Consider the following 20,361-nt stretch of genomic DNA (forward strand, 5'->3'; position numbering starts at 1 on the left):
TGTACTCTCAGGAATATGGACAGCATGTGCTTGTATTAGTGGGTACAGCTTGTTGCTGGTGTTATCAAAATCCTGAAGTAAGCCAAAATATGTTAATTTATCAATAGAAATTTGGGAATTTATATTTTCCCAACATTATCTTTCTTTCTATTGTATGATAAACCATGACAATATAACATTTCAATAGGTAGGAATGAATTAATTTACTCATTTTAAAGCTTTTTCAATAGTTTAACTATTTCAATTTAAACATTGTTGCCACATTCATAGTTTTGCAATGCATACATGTGTAGTCACCAACACATCATCTACGATCACAACTAGGGAGCATATCTAACCAATAATTCTTGTGTGTCTGTGTGGAAACCCATTTAGACAGGCTCTTACCATTTCTAATATTCAGTTCCCTTACTGTTCTTGAAATGGATGACTGTAATTCACAGAATAATACCAGTAGCTTTTACATTAATTAATTCAATAATTTCATTGACGATCCTAACAGAGCGAGTACTATCCTGTAAATTCCTGATGTTTTGAAAAGAAAAAAAATGTGTTAATTGCAGAAATAATGTCATCAGATAAATGCAAATAAATTTTCTGTTGGTGCTAACGTGTTGACATTAAGTCGATTAGAAAAGTATCTATTCATAAAGATTATCTATAAGATAATCTTAAGATTCATAAAGTATCTATTCAAAGATATCTATTCATAAAGGAATATGATTTTATAACTGTAACCTTACAAGAAGCAAATTTTTCAGATACTAGCACAGTGTATGCTAATCCACTGAAACAAGATCTCATATACACAGAACTTGGTGTTTAATCTGTCACCGCAGTTGTCTGATGCTGTTAACTGCTGTCTAGAAAAAATTATAAAATCGGTGTCGTAAATAAAGCAATAGAAACTGATAAGACAATAATAAGCCATATGAACTACAATCACAGATGCATAATTCAAAGTAATTGGGAATTTTGAAGGCACTGAGATAGGATTGAAAAAATAGTATTTAGTTTCCACCCTGAATGGTACTTAAACTTTGTTGGAAGTAATTAAATCATTTTGCTGGGAACCACGGTTGTAATCGATGGCGGTTACACAATTGTTTACAGTTAAATGGATTCTATTATTTAATTGTAAACCATAAGAACAATTTAATTGATTGAAGACAGCAGTTATGGCTAGAGGTTAGAGGCAAGAATTCACTACTGGATTCGAAAACATTACTTACACGTTCATTTTGCCAAATTCACTTTTAAATTCAACTATAGCAGACACAAACAATGCATATATGAAATTTTCAAAGCTTCATAGAGGAACTATTATGATAGTGGGATTTGGTCTTCCAATGCGGTTGGTCAGGCAGGCCTATAAACAATGATTAAAAAACTCCTCATCTGATTAATCTAGGTAATGTTTATTTCAGCTAACAAAATATTAGATAACTTAATACCTTAGATAAGATATCTTAGATAAGATATTTACCGGTAATAGTATTTAAATTTATCAAAGCATTATAATTCAATAGAAAAAATAATTACAAATTGAGGAAAATAATAAAATGTTACCTAAGTTTAAACTTGACTTACACAGCAGATCGCTCATTAATTCTTAAAAAATGATATTTAATTTGACTACACTTTATCATTTATCTTATTATTTTTTTAAAGAAACCAGATTTAGCAAAAAAATTTCAAAATTTAAGACTATCTTTTCAAACTGCAATCTTACATAACATCATAAAAAGAAATCAACCTAACCAAAATCAATGCTTGATAATCTTATTATACAGCTTTAAAAAGAACCTAGCCTAATAAGCTACTTAAAAGAGTCTAATAATTAAAAAACAAAATGTTTTCTCATTCAACTTAAATAATAAACAACTTTAATAGAAAATAACAAAAATTTACTTGTTTAAATGGAGTACTAAACAAACTCAACTGAGCTGATTAATGCAAAAACTGATAGACTTTTTCAAATCCTAAGAAAACTGTTGCCATCTTATTTATATTAAGAAACAGTTTGGATCATTTGTTGCATTTATAACATAAATTGAATCGCTATCAATCTCCGAGGTGGAATAGCTCCATTTTGGCCTTTCATCCAGACGTCCTGGGTTCAAATTACGGTCAGGCAAAACATATTTCATACACTACAAAAATTGGATTTCCTTATCCCACGGACAAGCTTCAAGTTTATGGGGTGAAATCAAGCAAAAAAATAAAAAATAAAATGGTGGCAAAATTTTTATATAATTTAATGTTTCTAAATTGCTTAAAAAACAAGCTTAGATTTCAAGATGATTGGTTCAAACACTAAACATTCAAATTAAATAAGATCAGTGATAAAGAAACATAACTGAAACTTTTACTTAAGTTTCTATTCTCTTGACACCATAATAATAATAATAATAATAATATTATTCAATTCATTATTTATTAATAAGTAATTAATTTACATAATTTATTTGATTAACTTGATTGTTAAATTAATAAGCCTGTGTACATGTGTAAGTGTGCACACATAATACAACTTAAAACTGGGTGTGGGAAGGATTTTCTTCCAGTTTATCATTTCCATAATTAAAAAAATCATTTATAAATTTAATATTTTAGTCACAAAAAAATATTTAAAAAAATTAATAACAAAGCAAACCTAATTATTAGCAATCTTGTAATTAATATTTAAAACAATGACACTGTTCACTTAAAAAAAGCGATTAATGGAAAAGAAGACACTTTCAATTATCATTAACAATAATCTTTATTAATATCCAATCATGATGCAGTTATTTTCATCTCATTTTAAATTGTTTATAATTTTTACTTATTTTATTTAGACAACAGACTCACAGAAAATAAAAGAAACTTACACAGTGAATTCTTCATTCCATTTTGGTTGATAAGTACACTTCACAACATCTGTCTTTCTAGGATTCTTATCATCAACATAGAGTTCAACATATGGATTTGGTTTCCATATGCTACCAATGGTTCTCAGATGAGCACATTCAACTAAAAAAAAAAAGGCCCCCTCCAACTGAGTAACAATAAGATGACCAGATTATAAAAACTAAAAATTAAAACACAAGTTAATTAATTCAAATATTAGGTAGGTACCTCCTTAAACTCTACTGAAATCTATCAGATAAAAGACAAAATGTAAATTAAGATATTCTATTAATACGGAAATTAGTTAACAGACTTATTACATGCAGTTAACAAATACTTTCTACTTTGGATTAACCTTTTCATTCTCAACATATAAACAAATTTTGAACTTATAATATAAAGAAATTATCTTCTAATCTTTGAATACCTTACCACTGTCTAATTCTAATTCTCCTTCTGCTAGTTAGTTAATTTTTGTAACTTAATCCAATAACCAACCTAACTTTCTTTCCAGTGAGAATTAACTACAAGGTTAATTTAGGTAGGTTAATTAGGTCGGTTAAAGGCTTCAGTGACTATCTAATTAAGTTTAATTATTTAGCAAGTAGAAGGAAAATAATATGAGCTTAGGATTTACTTAAATATGTTGAGATTGTAAAGGATGGTGTAAAACAGAAAGTATTATTAGTTAACTACTTCTAACTAACCAAGTCTTGTTTTTTTTTTTCAACAACTCAGTAGTAGTTCATAAACCCTTCTAACATACAGTCAACTCTTACCGTGAACTTTTCCTTCAACCCACAGTACTTCATACACAGTACTAATATTAAGTCAACTGCTCCGAGAATACAACATTTAGTAATCAGTAAAAAAGATGCAGTGTACGCATGAAAAAAACATAGCAGTTCATATGTTAAACAATTAATCATTTTTATTAATTAACGAATTGAAAACACATTTTATCAATGCCTACCCATTGTCACAATGGAAGTAACTGTCTTTCATCTGAATGTTTAGTATTTAAATTCTGGTATTTTTCACATCCTACAAATCCCATCAAAAAAAAAGTTTGCAACTGTGTTTGAGTATTAGAGTTTGGGTAGTTAATTTAGTAACTAAGAAAATAAAATTATACATATATAATAAGCTTTAATATTAAAAAAAAATTATTTACAAATTTATGAAAATCATTTTCATTAATAAAAAGAAAAAATCATTATTTTCTTGGTTATATAACGACTGCCAATATACTTCAAAATATTAAATAAATGAAAATGCAAAACAGACATCTGATGAAAAAAGGCAAATATCTGATGAAGAAAAAGAATAGCAAACAGTAAGGTTCTTTTATAATTGCAGCAACATAACATTTTAGCGAGTAATACAATCTAAATTTAACAACAATTATATTAAAGTGACCTTTTGATGAAAATGACATTTAAATAAATAATGTTAAATGACAACAGCTATTAAATAAAATTCACAAAAAAAAACACTATTTATACTTGCATCAATTTATTTTATTTTATAATTCAGTCCCCCTAACTGTATAATGCAAACCCACTTAAAATAATTAACTTCATATAATTAATAAATGCATCCAATAACTTATAAAAAATATTTTATTATCAGATAGAAAATGTTATTATAGCAGTTTAAATACATTACAGAAATACATTTAAAAATAACTATAATTTTATCAAACATGGCCCGATGGTATGATAATACAATTAATAATTATTAAAAAAACTATTTATTAAAATTTAAAGATTACAATCAAAAATATTTAAAACAAAAAATTCATTTAAGAAAATATTTTTTTTAATAAAATATACCACTAACAAAATAATAATTACTAACTTGCAACCCATCTGCAAGTTAGTTAGGTAAACTCTTTTCCAATTCTTGCACTAAAGTTTAATACACAATAACATAATCATTGAAAACTACTTCATAACATTCAGGCACTACCTAATTCCAGGGTAATTATACTGTATTAACAAATAGAACACTGCTTTACATTTTAACATATTTAAACTGTATTTTAAGAAATTAACACATTAATTGCATTAACATATTAAACTATATTAACATATAAGACATGTACAATAATAAACTTCATAGATAGGAAGTGAAGACTAGATTACACAACTTCCAGCGTTTCTCAACCTTTCAGTATTTGCAACTCAATTTTCAATCATAATTTTCATTGTGTCCCCTCTCTCATACAATAACAATGTATACAGTAATAATCTATTTTGAATATTGACACTAAAGCTACACTATGACTGCAAATTACTATGACTATAAACCTTACGAATTATCAAAAAAAGTAAGTTTATTGATATTTGGCAATACAGATTTGCTGCACTGACAAAACCAGAATCGAAGACCTTTCTGTTGCTCTCTGAGAAGTTCTTTCTGAGAAGTTCTGATTTATCTTGAACATTCTGGAACGTCTGTACAAACTTATATAAATGCTGCACCTTATTCAATTCCAGCCAGCCTCAGTTGAGTCGATCCTTCTCTTGTTGTCAAATCTATTGTGAATACGTATGTTGTAATTTGCATGTTAATTGCAATTCACAGTATTAAATATTCATGGTAGTGATTTATAGACTCATGGTTAAATTTTTAAGTAATAACAATAGACAATAATGAAGCATCAAGGGTACAGACGAGTGTAGTTCCAAAAATAAAATCAAGAAAATATTATCAAGAACATTTAAATTTTGGGTTTACCAGTACTAAAGTAAATGAAGAAGAAAGGCCCCTGTGTGTTCTTTGCTCAAAAATTATGGCAGCAGACAGCATGAATCCTAATAAACTTAAACATTTGAAAACGCTTCATAATGAGTACGTTAAGAAAACCTGAGAATTCTTCAAATTAAAATTAATATCATATGAAAAAAACTTTGAGAATGAAAAAGCTTTACTTGCCTCTTACAAAGTTTCATATAAAGTAGCCAGATGTAAAAAACCTCACATCACTGGTGAAGAGCTTATTTTGCCGGCTGCAAAGTATTTTTGGCAATAATTTTGTCAAAAAATTGCAGTCCATGCCTCTATCAAATTGGTGATATAACTAAATATGTACAGCATCAGCTTTTCTTGAAGTTTCATGACAAATTGTTTTCAATTCAGCTTATTGAGGCAACAGATATCAGTAAAGATAATTATTTCATTGTCTGTGTTTGATTTTTGTGATGGTATGTCAGCAGTAGAAGAACTACTTTTCTGCAAACCATCAGTACTCAAAGCAACATTTGCTATCTTAAATGATTTTGTAAATGAGGCAAACACAGAGTGGAAAAATTGTGTCGGAATATAATAGCACCGATAATGCTTGTTCAATGTCTGAAAGATTACAAAGTATACAAGCAGTTGTGAAAGAAGAATCTCCACAGTGTTTCTGGACACATTGCATGATCCACAGAGAAGCTCTGGCTTCCAAAGAAATGAGTCCTGGTATGAATATTGTGTTAATGACAGTTGTATTGAGTTGTAATGGCAGTTATAAAATTAAGACCCCTAAAATCAAAAATCTTTTCATGAGTGCAGTACATTCAGCATTACTCTTTTGTTGTGAGGTAAGATGATTATCAATTGGGAAATTTTTGCTATGTGTTTCTGAATTAAAGAGATGAAATTGTCATTTTTCTAGAAGAGGAAAACCGACCAGAAGCGGAGAGGTTTCGAGATGGTTTAGTTGTGATGGAATTGAGCTACTTGGTCGACATATTCAAGGGACCAAATACACACATGTTGGATAAGAGTGATTAAGAATGTTTTTTTTTGTAAAAAAATTGGAATTGTGGAACAGAAATTTAAAGCAAAAACCCTAGAAATGTTTGCAAATGTGGATCAATGTGTTAAAACTTACAAGGCTGAAGAATAACAGGTGAAAATAGTTTTTATAACCTTTTAAAATCATTTAGCCATGCTGGCAAAGAATTTTAAAAAGTATTTTCTTGCTGACACAACTTGGTAGTGTCATTTTAAAATACTCCTGTAGGGCTCTCAACTGCCAAAGAAGAAATCTTCATAGACTTCACAGCAAGTGGGAAAATCAAAACACAATTTAGTAATAAATCACTCTTGGAATTTTAGGCAAGGGTGGATGATGAGGGATGGATTTTCTGCAGTGGCTGCTTTTAAGAAAAAATATAGTGCTCGGCTAAATATAGAAAAAGAACTCAGGAATGTCTATTTCTAATATTAAACCTACCTTCGAAAAACTTGGCTCTGCAAGACAGGCCCACGGGAGTCACTAATAATTATTAAACTTGTTTTTAATTAAGTATTGATAAGTTAGTTATTAATACATTGTGGAGTGCTGATACAATCCTATTTATAGTGTACATATGTATTATAGTGTAAATTTATTTGATTTATCCTATTAATAGTGTAAATGTGTACTTATTATTTATTATGTCAGAATGTATTTTGTTTTGCTTGTTTTTATTTCAGTAAATTAATAATTTTTTTAATATTTTCTTTTCGATATGCTGCACCCCTGATTTAGTGTCATCATGCCCCATGGGGGGGGGGGGGGGGCGGAGAGCACAGGTTGAGAAACACTGACTTAATAATAATAATTCCATATAATGAATGATTTAGCTTGACAAATAAATGACAGAGATTATTTTTTTAATTTTTTTTTCTTGTCACCTGCCACTATAGGACCATGTTTAATAGTTAATGTCAGGATGATTTCCTTTTCTTCCAAGTATTCTTCATTTTCAAACTATATTGTTCCTTGCTTTCTTGCAACCATCTCTTTACTGCTGCACTCTCTGGTTCCTTTCTGAGAACATTCACCAATTTGGATTTTCTTTGTAAATGTATCTCTGTCCCTTACATTGGTTATCCCTGTAATCATGAGATCTTCTTTCACCTGTGTGAAGGCACTTACTGTTTGTTTTGGCTCTATCACTCTCCTCAAAAATCCTCTTTGTCAACCTGTTTTCATCCATTCTAGCCAAGTGCACATAGAAGGCCAATCTTCTTTTTCAAATGGCATCTGTGAGTCTGTATACATGGAGGTAGTTGTTTATTCTTCCATAACCTCCAACACTCATCAGTTTTCTATAGTCCAATTACCTGTCTAAGTACTTCCAATTTATTAATCTCTCCTCAGTTTAGAGTTACACACTCTGTAGTATACAGTACTGCAAACGTAACTACTACTGTAGCGTAATCTTGTAGTCAAATCTTTCCCATCCTCAATATCCTCTTTTTTATTGTATAAATTTTTTGTAAATGCGTAAGCCTTCTGCAGTTTATTTACTCTAGCCTTAATTGCCTCTCTATCTAACCCATTTGATTGTATTATTTCTCCAAATTAGTTGAATTTCTCAGTCTTCCTAATTCTTCCAAGGTTTGTTACCAAACCTTGGTAATTCAATTTGGTGAATGCGTATTGTTGGTCATGTACTCTGTTTTATCGATTGATATCCTTAGACCTTTTCAGCTATCTTCATCATGATGTTCAATAGTTCCTCCGCTGTTTTTTCTTTACAACTGGAAGGCAAATGTGATACAATCTATGTTCAGATTTTCTTTAGCATATCCTGATCTAACTTTTCTAATTTTCTTTTCTTGCAGATTTTCCTCCATTCCCTAATGGCCCTTTTCAAAACCACACTGAAAAGAAGTAGGGGTAGGTCATCTCCTTGCCTTATATCTGTCTGAATGCTAAATGACCGCAAGATTTCTCCTTTGAACTTAATTTTTGATATTGTTCCCGTCAGTGTTAGCCTTACACGGTTCAATGATTACTCATCTGCATCAAATTCTCTGAATATGTTGTAACAATTATTTTTTGCCAATGTGATCATATGCCTTCATAAAATCCATAAAGACCATCACTATATTTTTCCTGTAACATTATATCTTCTAATTACAGATTTCAGGTTAAAAATTTGTTTGGTAGAAGATACCTACTTTTCCTAAACCCCATTGAAATTTCCTAAGCAAAGGTCCATTTGTTTTTCAAGTCTAGTGAGCAAGGCTTTTGAGAGGATCTTGTATGTAAAAGGTAACAGTGAAATTCCATGATAGTTACCAACATGAATTAAAGCAACCTTCTATTCCTCTGGTAATTCCTCCTCCCATATTCCCATGATAATCTTTTTAAATGTGCGATCAATATTTTTATCTACATTCTTCCATTTCAGCCATGAGAATCTTCTCCACAAGCTCTATTTTATTTATTTTTCAGATGTTTAATACTCTGCTTAATTTCTCCTAGAATCAGTGACACAGAGTTCAGGTGTTGATGTTCTAATAATATTTCTGCGAATCACTCCTTTGTTTCCTTACAACTTATTTTGCCAAATTTCATAATTTTTCCTATTGTTGGTTGGTCATAAGTTCCCCATTCTCCCTGCAAAAGCAAAGACTTGGAGGTGTGTATTTTGTCAACTTTTGCTTAAATAATTTGTAATATTTTTTATGTTATTCTTTTGAATCTCTTTGTTTATCTTGTCTAAAAGTACCATCTCAAAATCCTTTTACACTGTTCTTAACATTTTGCAAGTTGCTTTCCTTTGCTGCTGGAGGTTCTCAAGGTTTACTTCAGTTTTATTTGCACACCAATATTTCCTCAGACATAATCTTTCTGCTACAGCATCATCACAAAGCTTATTCCACCAAATATGTTTCTTCTTCAATGAATATGCTACAACTTGTGCTGCTTCAACACATTTTAACATAATTTCTTGCCAGATTTGTGTTTTAAGGTTCTCAAATTGTTCTTGGAATTCCTCTCTGTTATCATATAATTTCTGATTATCTTGTTACCGAACGGCTTCGATGGCACGTGGTACTTACTAACCTTATGGTGGCCCTGAAAGGGCCGTTTTTGTCATTTATTGACTTCGATAGGTTGTTGTAGTTGCTAACCTTATGGTAGTCCTGAGAAGGGCTGTTGTCGTCAAATGGCTTCAACGGCTCATAAATCATAACCTTGTGGTGGCTCTGAAAAGGGCCGTTTTTTGGGTTAGCTCTGAGAGAGCTGTTGGGTCTAGAAGCTGGTCTCCGGTGAAGTCAAGGGGTTGTAGCTCATTCATTGAAGTCCGACCGGACTTTCCCTCAGTGGCAGTTGGGTCCCACTACAATGTGGCCCCCCAGAGCCATGCAGTGTTGGGTCGGTGTCGGTCGTCCTTTGCTGGCATGGCCAAGGCGGTTCTTCCCGATTGATTCCATGCCAGGTCAGCTCCTGCTGCTTATTCTGCCAGCCAGGGTGATTGAAGCCCGGCGAGCTGGAGCTGGAGTGGGAAGGCAGAGTCCACGTCCAGCGGCTCCCTTGGTGGGCTGGCCAGGCCTGCTGCTCCAGCACGGATGTTTGCGTCTGCCGGGAGGTCCCACGTTGAAGCGGCCAGGGAACTTCTGTCTTCTGATCTTCTACTTGGTCTTCTCCAGGTGGTGGTCGACGATGAATTGAAAAAACACTCTCATGCACGCTATTTTATTAGAGCCTGAAAGTGGTGGGGCTGCAACGCCGCTATGGTGGGAGAACTACAGGTAGGAGTGATGCTTGTATCACTGTGAGCTCACATCATTGCTACCGTGTTCACCCGCCGATTATAATTAGGCATATATGTGGTAACAATATTCTTTGGATTCTGCGTCACGTCACCTTTCTCTTATGTTGGAGTAAAAACCTTGTTTTGATTGTGATGAGATAATGACCAGTAACGTTCATCATTTCTCTTATGCTCCTTTTCATGATGGCTAAATGATCTATTTGGAATTCAGAAAGCCTTTCACACAGAGACCACCACATTTTCATCTTCCTAGGAAATCATTTAAAATATGTTGTCATAATTTTGAGATCTTCACACTGGCATAAAGAGATTAGTCTTTTACTATTTTTCTTGGTTCTTTTATGTGCGTATAGCTGCATATTTCTTTCTCTTTTCGTCTATCTGTTACAATTAGTGCATTGAAATCACTTACGAGAATCTTAATATTGTTCGGGGGACCTGTTCCATTTCCGCTTCTAACAAGTTCCAAAATTCTTCCACTTCTGGTACATTGCTCCAATTGTTCTCATTTATAGGACTGTGTGCACTGTGCATTGATGAATTGTGTATGTCTCATTAGCACACTTTAGAGTCAGAACAGAGAGTCTTTCTGATGGCAATTTAAAGTCTACAACTGAATTTGATTGTACAGTTTACCAGAGAAGCCCTAAGTAAGGTATGTTCTTCATCAACTTACCGTTTACCTTTATATAGATCCTAAATTCTCAGATTCGAAATTGTCATTATCCAAATACTTAGTTTCTTTAAGCGGTGTTGTTAAAATGTTTTGTGTTATTAAAATCAATTAGATTTTTTAGTTTCCCAGTTTTCAGTAATGAGTTTGTTTATGGGCATATTTTTTTGCTAGGATCTGATCTTTAATGAAGGGTTTCCAGAGGGTTCAGAATCCTGTATGCATGGTGGTTGGGGCTCTCCAGATCCTTACCCCAAACTACTTTTTTTTACAAGCAATGGATTCCTGTTGGCAGTTACTATGATTATCACATTTATTACATTTATCATACTACATCTATCCACTTAGCAGTCTATCAGAAATTTGTATCTATTTTTTACAGATTGCAAGATCACAAAACATAATGTGTTGATCAACATCAATAAGTTAGGAAATTTTGAATAAGCCATGGATTTTAGATCCTACAACATTCACTGCATGCTACTTTGGGATACATTAGTTAAAAAGGTGCCTCCATATCAATTTAAAAGGACTTAAGAAAGTAAGCAATTAATTCTATAGTACAAATCTTCATTACCAGCCACTCATGGCTGTCTAGATTTCAACGTGGCTTCAAGACTTTCTATTGTTTCAAATTTATTACTATACTGTTGCATAATTTACAAAGTAGCACATCTGCAAACAAAGCACCAAATCATTGTAAACTTTACAAGTCTCTTTTTCATGCTTTCATCACAATGCAGGCAACATTAATGGTGGACAGATATGTTCAGCCTGAGACTGAATGTGACCAACTGCTGAACTGTACTTGGACTTGCAATATGTTGAGGCAACAGTTACAATCAATGCTACTGAATCATAAAATGTCACAGCTTTCACGATAAATACAAATCTGTAAAACTATTAGCTATCACAAAACACTACTAAACAAAAAAAAAACTTTTTCTGCCTTGTAGGAATAACTACTGAAGCCTTTTCATTGATGAGCAAGTTCCACACATTAGAACGTTTTCATATATCACAAACTAGCTGATAAAAAAAAAAATAGCTGATAAAAAGAAAAATTAAAAAAGGGAAATAATTTAATTTTTTTAAGCACAAATAATGTAAGAAGTTAATAAAAAAGAATATATATTTTAGATCTGGAAGAGGGTGGATATTAGTAAGTTACATTCACCATTAGTAATTAAAGTTTAAACATAAATTAACAAACAATAATCACCAAACATAAAAACATTAAAAATTCAGATTAGATTTAATCTAATTTGAATCTGAAAAACAATTTTTTAAATCATCAAAAACAATTTAATTTGTGGTAAGATAATGATACAGTATCTCACCAAAAACAATTTAAGAAATGGACTAATAAGAATTATAACACTTACTAGTAATACTAAGCTGATAAAATCCTGACGCAGGATGTGGCTCAGAAGACATTATTCAAGTAGAGGAATATATACTCCTAATAAACTATTTCTCATATCCAGTCAACTGCTTAACAAGGAAAATATACTGAAAGAAAGCACGTATAACCAATTAAACTAAACACATATCAATAATTAATATATATTTCTTACAATAAAAGTACAACCAAATATATATTATGATCTATTCAGGCAGTTTAATTGGAATACCATTTTGTTTTAAATCGAAATGTTATTGTTCTGTTATTTTTAGGGCTGAATGTTATTCATTTTGTGGAGCTTATTATGTAGATATGCTACATTAAACTTAGTTGAATAAAGAAGCAATGGGAAAACTTTATTTCATTCCCTACGTTCCACAGTGTTGAATTTCTATATGCAATTTTTACCAAAAATTGTAATAGTACTGGTAACTTATAAATATTATGGTTTTACTGCAACTACTATTTTAAAAAACTATCTTAATAAAACTACAACATACCTAGCCTACATTTAAATGATAGCTAAACAACACATACTAAAAATGTATGTATACAAAACGGGATAAACCAGTAAAATAAGTCTAAGATTAATAACAATAGCAAACAGGCTTGAAATCTCTCATGCTTACAATCAAAATGAACAATCTATTCAAAATACATAAGTAATTTTGAAACTTTGTAAGCTTCTTTAAGCACTTTTCATACTACCCAAACAAGCACATCTCTTAAATAGCAATACATAATGTACAATCTTACCATTTCACCAATACTAGTGTATTTCTGTCCTATTTTCTTTCATAGTGGCGCCATACACATTTAAAATTATTTTCTACATACTGTATTTCTAATCTCTTTTGATAACATTAATGTGCATTTAGAATGCGCTTAGTTTCAAAAATTTGTAAATTTTGTCTATTCATGTTAAAAACTCATATTATTCTTACAATTCATTCTGTACAAATCAATCATTCATCAAAAAACAACAGCTGATTTTATGCTTTCAAATAATAAAAAAGCTAATTTAAACAAGTATTGAAAATGAACAGAATACATGCAGACCCCATCAACCACTCGATGCAGAACACAGATCATACAATGTTGCTGATCTCCACATATACAGCTCAAAACAGGTTTCTCATTCAAACATTGTCTGTTATTATTTAATGACCGTCATATATTTAATTCATTGTTTACTCTATCGTGAATGAGGATTCACGATACAAAGAGACAGTGCATAAGTAATATATATTTGACAGGATACAGAGGAACATGGTGGGTGTTATTAGAAAAGATAAGCAGTTATCACAACATGCATGAAGCAAAAAATGTTTTGGCAATAAAACTAGACATGAAACTCAAATTAAGCTTTATAACATAATGATTACTTTAAATGTTGATAAAGCACCGAGGCATAAGTACTACTTTTCTATATTGTTTCCATACAATATAGTTGTTTTTGTTGTTTTCATACTAAATAAAACTAATATTATTAATATATTATTTTCACATTTATTTATACAGCCGGTTATTTTTTGTTGTAATCTTTAGTCAGAAGCTTAGTTTCCTAATTCAGCGTAGAGGTTTCCTGATTCAGTCGAAAAAGGGTTAAATACTGCTTAAGATTCAGACTTGAGAAGTCCGACGATATTAAGGCAGATGAAGCAATGACTAGGTATCTGTGATAAAATAACATCTACAGAAGAACTTGAAACTTGAAAGAATGAGATAAGACCTTGAAAGAATGAGATAAGACCGTATCCCTCAGACAACTACTACACTAACTTCTACTGTGAGGGAGATGGACTTTAAGGAAGCTGAGGAAAAATGCTGTAAGAGAGAAATACTTCAGCAAACTAAACTTCAAAGAATTTGACCTTAATATTATAATGAATCATTATATTACATTAATGTAAACCACAAGAAGGAGCCTACTAGAAATCACCTAAGCAACAACAAAAGTAGTTTCTAATGTACTTTGCATCTTCAGTCAATAAAATGTTTTAAGTATTTACTTTTTTGAATTAATTAACTAAATATTATTTCATACTTCCATATATATAAATATTAAATAATTACAGTATTTATTAGACTGAATCGGTTCACAATAATCAAATGTTATATTAATTTTATCAATAATAAATGACCAATCCTATAACAAAATTAGTGATTAAACAGTTCATAATTATTTTTGTCCATTCAATTAGCTAATCAGTATGATGAAATCAGTAACACAACCATTAACTAATGACAAAGGAACAGATCAATAGCTCCGTGAAATTTGACATTTTTAAAAACTGATACTAAATCTGTTTTTAATTTTTGTATTTTTTTATTAAATTCCATTATTTACTATTATTAATTTTAGGTAAGGATCCTATATGTGGAAATATGAATAAATTATGGGTAAAGTAAATAAAAAAACCTGCATTGGGAATAAAACTCTACTATTATTGCAATTAGTAATTCAACAAACTAAACTTCAAAGATGATAAACATATATCATTAGTATTCCTGAAATGAATATCTAAATATTATCACACGCTTAGCTTCATTCAAATATTAACATTTGTGGTACTTATTCATTTTAATACCACCACTTGACTTTTTTTTATTTTAAGTCAATAAACCAACTTACACCTAAAATCATACTTCTGAATTTAAATGAATCATATTACATTATTATTATCTATGAAAATTTTTAATAGCTTTGTGTAAAAGTATATCGATGAAGATTAAAAATGATTTTTTAAAAGAATGATAGCTTCAAATTCAGATAATATATTTAATGTAAAGCATTGACACCAAACATACATGCACAAATATGGATTAAATACACTTAATATATTAACTTAGTATATTAGTATATTAATATACTAACTGGATACTATTGCGACAGATTTTTTAAAATTACTTTTTGGAGCAAGCAAAGTGAGCAGTAGCATGTATAAAATATAGTACTCTAAGACAGAAAATTACTATACATCAAAATTGAAAAAACTTTAATTACACCTTGTAAACAAGAAAAACACTGCCCCACATGTAAATGACAAAATTCAAAAATCATTCATACAAGTTAAAACAAATAGCTCTGAAAACATTTTGTTTTTCAGTTTCAGCTGCCAAAATTTATTTTCCAAATTTCTACTATATGTAAACTAATTCTGCACATCTAATTATGATAAAAATTTAGGAGCTCAGTAATTTGACTAAAATGTTGAAATTTAACCCTCAAAGCTATATCTCCATAATTATGAAGCAAACTTTATGAAATTGAATAAACATCTATCGTAAAACTTCTTTTTTTTATATTTTGAATAAATAAAATTCGTTAAATGCAAAAATGGTTTTAAAAAAAATAAAATAAATTTCAAAATCTGAAGAGAATTTTTTTATTTTGAGAAAGCTGATGTAAAACTGAATAAATTATCATAACTTTACACTTAGTAAAATCACTATTACTGATGTTTAAAACAATTCAAAATTATATTTTACTTAACTATGCCTTAATATACTTAAAATTTTCTCAGATCTTTTTTTTAAATGTAAAACATACAAATGCATAAAATATCAAATGAAACTGTATTAATAATGTTAGTTGTTTAGGAAAAAAAATTATGTTACAAGTCTTTAATTAAAATATGCTTTGTAAAGTACTGCTTTCATGAAAGTAATCCCCCATGATTACTTCTCTCATTGCAGTGTACTTGTACTCTCTCAATATATACTTGTTTTAAGTGAAATTTTCCTAGTGCTGGGTTGATAAACGTGCTGTATTAATAGAATAATACTCTTTTGCTCAGGCTAATAAAATGTTATATGATTAGGAACTATTTTATTTTAAAATGTTTGCTCATATTCACTTGCTGCAGTCTGGGAGTTTTAATTTAAAAAAAAAAAAAAAATGAATCAATATCTGCGAACTCTTCATTTGAAAATTGAAATGACATGCTAAAATTATTACACAATTAATATAAACAATCTTTGGAATACATAAATTTTCAAAAAATGAATATGCTGTTGTAATATGAATGAAATTAACTGTTAAACAAGTGTTCTTTGGTTTAAATCTGAATTTTCAAATGAATAAATAAATGAGTATTTAACCACAAATTACTATAAATTATATTGATAAAAAAATTAAAGATATCTAAAATGTATAAAATTAACATTCCACTATAAAATACTCTCTAGATTTTTTTAAAATTATTAATACATTTCAAATTATTAAAATAATACCAGGAAAATAACTTGTACACTTGGCTGATAAATACTTTTTTCCTTAAAAAACTGAACTTTTAGTTTTATAAAATAAAAGTAAAAATTGTTGATAATATAACTTTGGAATCTAATTTTTAATTTAATAAAAACAATTTTAATGCCAAGTTCTTACCACAACTAGTGAAATTACACATAAATACACAAATTGTATCTGCAACTGACAACTAAATCTTTTAGCAGCTATTACTGGAAAAAAACTGAACCAATATTTATATGAAATTTTGTGTATTATGTACATGCATTCCTTACGTTTTGGTAGGTGGTCAAACAAGCAACAAATCACTCTTAAAATTTGCATAGCCATTTTCAAGAATATGTATATAATAATGAAAAAAAAATATTTCCATTGTCTTTTTCATTCATTTAGATATACTGCTGCCATATTAAGATCTACAACCATCGCCATATAATATGCATTATTAAATAATTGTATAGCTATTTGCATTATAAGAAATGAGAAATTCTTGTTACAAAATTAATTCAATAGAGTAAATGTTCTGAATGAAATAAATGTTCAGTATATTCAAACATATAAATGGGGAAGAAAATATACAGCACATTTAGCAATGTTAGTATCAAGATAAATTACTTAACTTGCAACAGTAAAATTGATCAAGTGGAAACTATAAAAATTTTGAACAGAAGCTATCCAACTAACAAACTACTTTTTATCACACTGACTCTTTACAGCAAAGAAAACAAATTCATAAAATACTTTAAAAAAATAAAAATTCAGTACGTAAACTAAAATTTATTTTTTTACATACACACACCACCAATGCAGCAAAGGTTCTAGAAATAACAAAACAACAAAGTACTTTGTATAAGTCTACATTTTAAGTCATGTATCATAAGACAAGCAAATGATTGGGAATATAACAAACAAGCCAATGATTGAGAATTTGGTTGTACTCTCTTTTACTAGCAAAATCAGTAGCTGCTAATTCACAAGCATTTTTAGAATCATACATAATTTTTAGAATACTATCTACATCAAACCAAAATACACATAACCTAAAATAATAATAAATATCTTTACATTCTGTACACAATATACGACTTCATAGCAACTTAACATGTACTTAGCTAACAATTACAACTGTGCAAGGATTTATTTATAAGTAGTCTGAAAATGCCTAACAAAGATAATAAAATAATCTGCTTACAACACATATTATTCAATTACTGAATTTAAGTGTTATAAAAGTAAATGCATCTACAAATAATTATTAATAATTTACAATGAGTAATATACATGCATGGTTTAGCAATATATAATAGTGTAACATGATAATAGTTTTTCTTGGAGTAGATAAAATTAAACAAGTAAAAAAAAAATTAATGGATAAAAATTTTTAGGGCGTTCTAAAAAAACAAAACACAATTACAACATAAAAGTTTCAACTGAACTTAACTATAAAATCGTTAAATTGAGTTTAATACGTTGTTATTTGATATAACAAAGCACAGCATGCAACTGCTGAAAATTGCTCGTTATAGAAATAAACAATTACTAAGAAAAATGATAATAATATATGTTAAAAATTTATACCATACTATCTGGTTATATTAACGGATGTATTTTTGATACTGTGACACCAAATGTCAAAATGGGTAGCCTAATGTCTACAGAAAAGAAACAAACACGTAAGTAGCCAGAATGAAGTATAAAAAATATACCTTCACCAACCTCAAAGAGTAGATTTTAAAGTATACAAAATTTTCCTTATATCAAAAAAAATTAACACGGATTATTTTTTATTAAATCCATTAAAACCTAGCCTACAAGTTACACAATTACACATTCAATTTCATATAAATAGAAATAAAATACAATTACATCAATACCTATGCATTTTTAACACTGGGAAAAAAGTAACACAAAACGAAAAAATATTGACATTAAAAAATAAATATCACTTAAATAGTGGAATACTAATCTCGCACTTCACTCATCTACAGAAATTTCAACAACTGACGTCACGCGGTTGTCAGCCTACATGATATTGTAGTTTATTACACAATATTTCTTTTAGCCTTTTGTAAATTAAAAAAAGTAAATTTTATACTTCTAATAATACACAAAACAATCAATACTTTAAAAAAATTATAGTCATTTTTTTGAGCTTAAAAAAGCTGCTTTACTTTGCCCTGCTGCAGTATTAAAAACCTACTTTTTCCCAAAATTTTCCTCACTTGAACCGCTAAATTTAAACATATCCGTATGAGGAATTTTGTACATGACATTGTACGATCACGTAAAACCAAATCTTTGAATTTAATTAAAAATTTATTGTGCTTAGTTTCCTTCCTATATGATCGTGTTTAATTAAAAAAAAAAAAACTTGCCATTTAAAACGTGATATAACATTTATGTATCTCGGGTCTTTATAATTATACTTTTTTTATAAATGCTTCTAATTTTCTAATAATTAAAGTAAATTTTTATTGCATGCTAACTCATTAAAAAGCTGTCATTGAAACTTAATTTAAAAAATTACATATTTTAAATTAAAAGATGTAATTTTTCAAATTTGTTACTCTAAGTGAAGGCAATGTCGAAAGTTCTAAAACCCTTTTACATATTGTAAAACAACTAAGTAATTCACTTACAATTAAAAAAAAATATTAAAGAAATCAAAAGAACATTATATAAGCTGAATTTTACTTACTCATATGAAAAGTTAAATAATTTAATGGCAAGTCAGGTATTTTAAACAAAGATCTTTGCTTTTTCCTCAAAATTCCAGTTTTTTATTCTTATAATAATTATGTGAGGGAAAACTGTTCTTTGGTATTTATTTAACATACTTGATACTTTAATAATGTCCTGTTAGTATAATTATTACAGCTAGAATTAATAAAATGAGATTAATTTTGACATGCTACATAAAGTTATGTTACGCCTTAAAGTTATAAATGAATACAATATTATAACTGACATTTACAGCAAGTAATATGTAGTAATACAAATTACTAAAATTAATTTTTCCCAGACATTTAATTGCAGTTATCTGTAGAAGTGAAATACTAACCTTGCATTATCTATTCTATTTTCATATTTATCATAATACTTCCCTAACTGAGAATCTACAAGATTAAGTCCCCTCCAAGATATATTTAGAAAAAAAAAAGCTGACCAGACTGACTGACCATATAATGTTATAGCTCACTTTTAGACAGGTATAATAAAAAATTTTTGATTTTGATGTATTGTACTTTCTATTCAATTTTCTTTTAATGACTTTTTTGGGTTTAAAAAGTTATTAACTACAATTTACCACATATATACCAAATGCCTACCATATATCTGTGTGTGTGTGTGTGTGTGTGTGTATGTCATATATATATATGCTCGGGCTTTCATCTGGAAGTACCAAGTTTGAATCCTGGTCAAGCATGGTATTTTTACATGCTACTTGTGAAACCAGCTAAAAAGCAGCTTTTAACACCAGCAATGTGCAAAAAAAGACTTGTGGGTCAAAGTAGATGCCAACTAAACCAAAGAAGACTGGAAAAATGTTATGTTTTCCAACAAGTCACGGTTTTATGTTCAGAGGCAA

At 29.5% G+C, this 20,361-nt stretch overlaps 1 protein-coding gene across 2 annotated transcripts in view; it reads right to left on the reverse strand.

Moving 5' to 3' along the window:
• Su(dx) (WW domain containing E3 ubiquitin protein ligase suppressor of deltex) overlaps positions 1–18,778 on the reverse strand; it is a 68,482-nt gene extending 49,704 nt beyond the window's left edge. Inside the window, exons 1-3 of one of the 2 annotated variants that reach the window (XM_075357230.1) lie at positions 18,647–18,778; positions 12,501–12,627; positions 2,874–3,015 (exon numbers count right to left, since the gene is read on the reverse strand). In XM_075357230.1, the coding sequence (XP_075213345.1) occupies positions 2,874–3,015; positions 12,501–12,552 (194 nt within the window). In that variant the 5' untranslated portion in view covers positions 12,553–12,627; positions 18,647–18,778. The remainder of the gene's footprint in view (positions 1–2,873; positions 3,016–12,500; positions 12,628–18,646) is intronic. The other variant, XM_075357231.1, reaches the window with a different exon arrangement.
• Positions 18,779–20,361: the final 1,583 nt, after the last annotated feature.

The sequence above is a fragment of the Lycorma delicatula genome, chromosome 2 (genome assembly GCF_047948215.1).
Source record: "Lycorma delicatula isolate Av1 chromosome 2, ASM4794821v1, whole genome shotgun sequence".
In the NCBI taxonomy this organism is placed as follows: domain Eukaryota; kingdom Metazoa; phylum Arthropoda; class Insecta; order Hemiptera; family Fulgoridae; genus Lycorma; species Lycorma delicatula.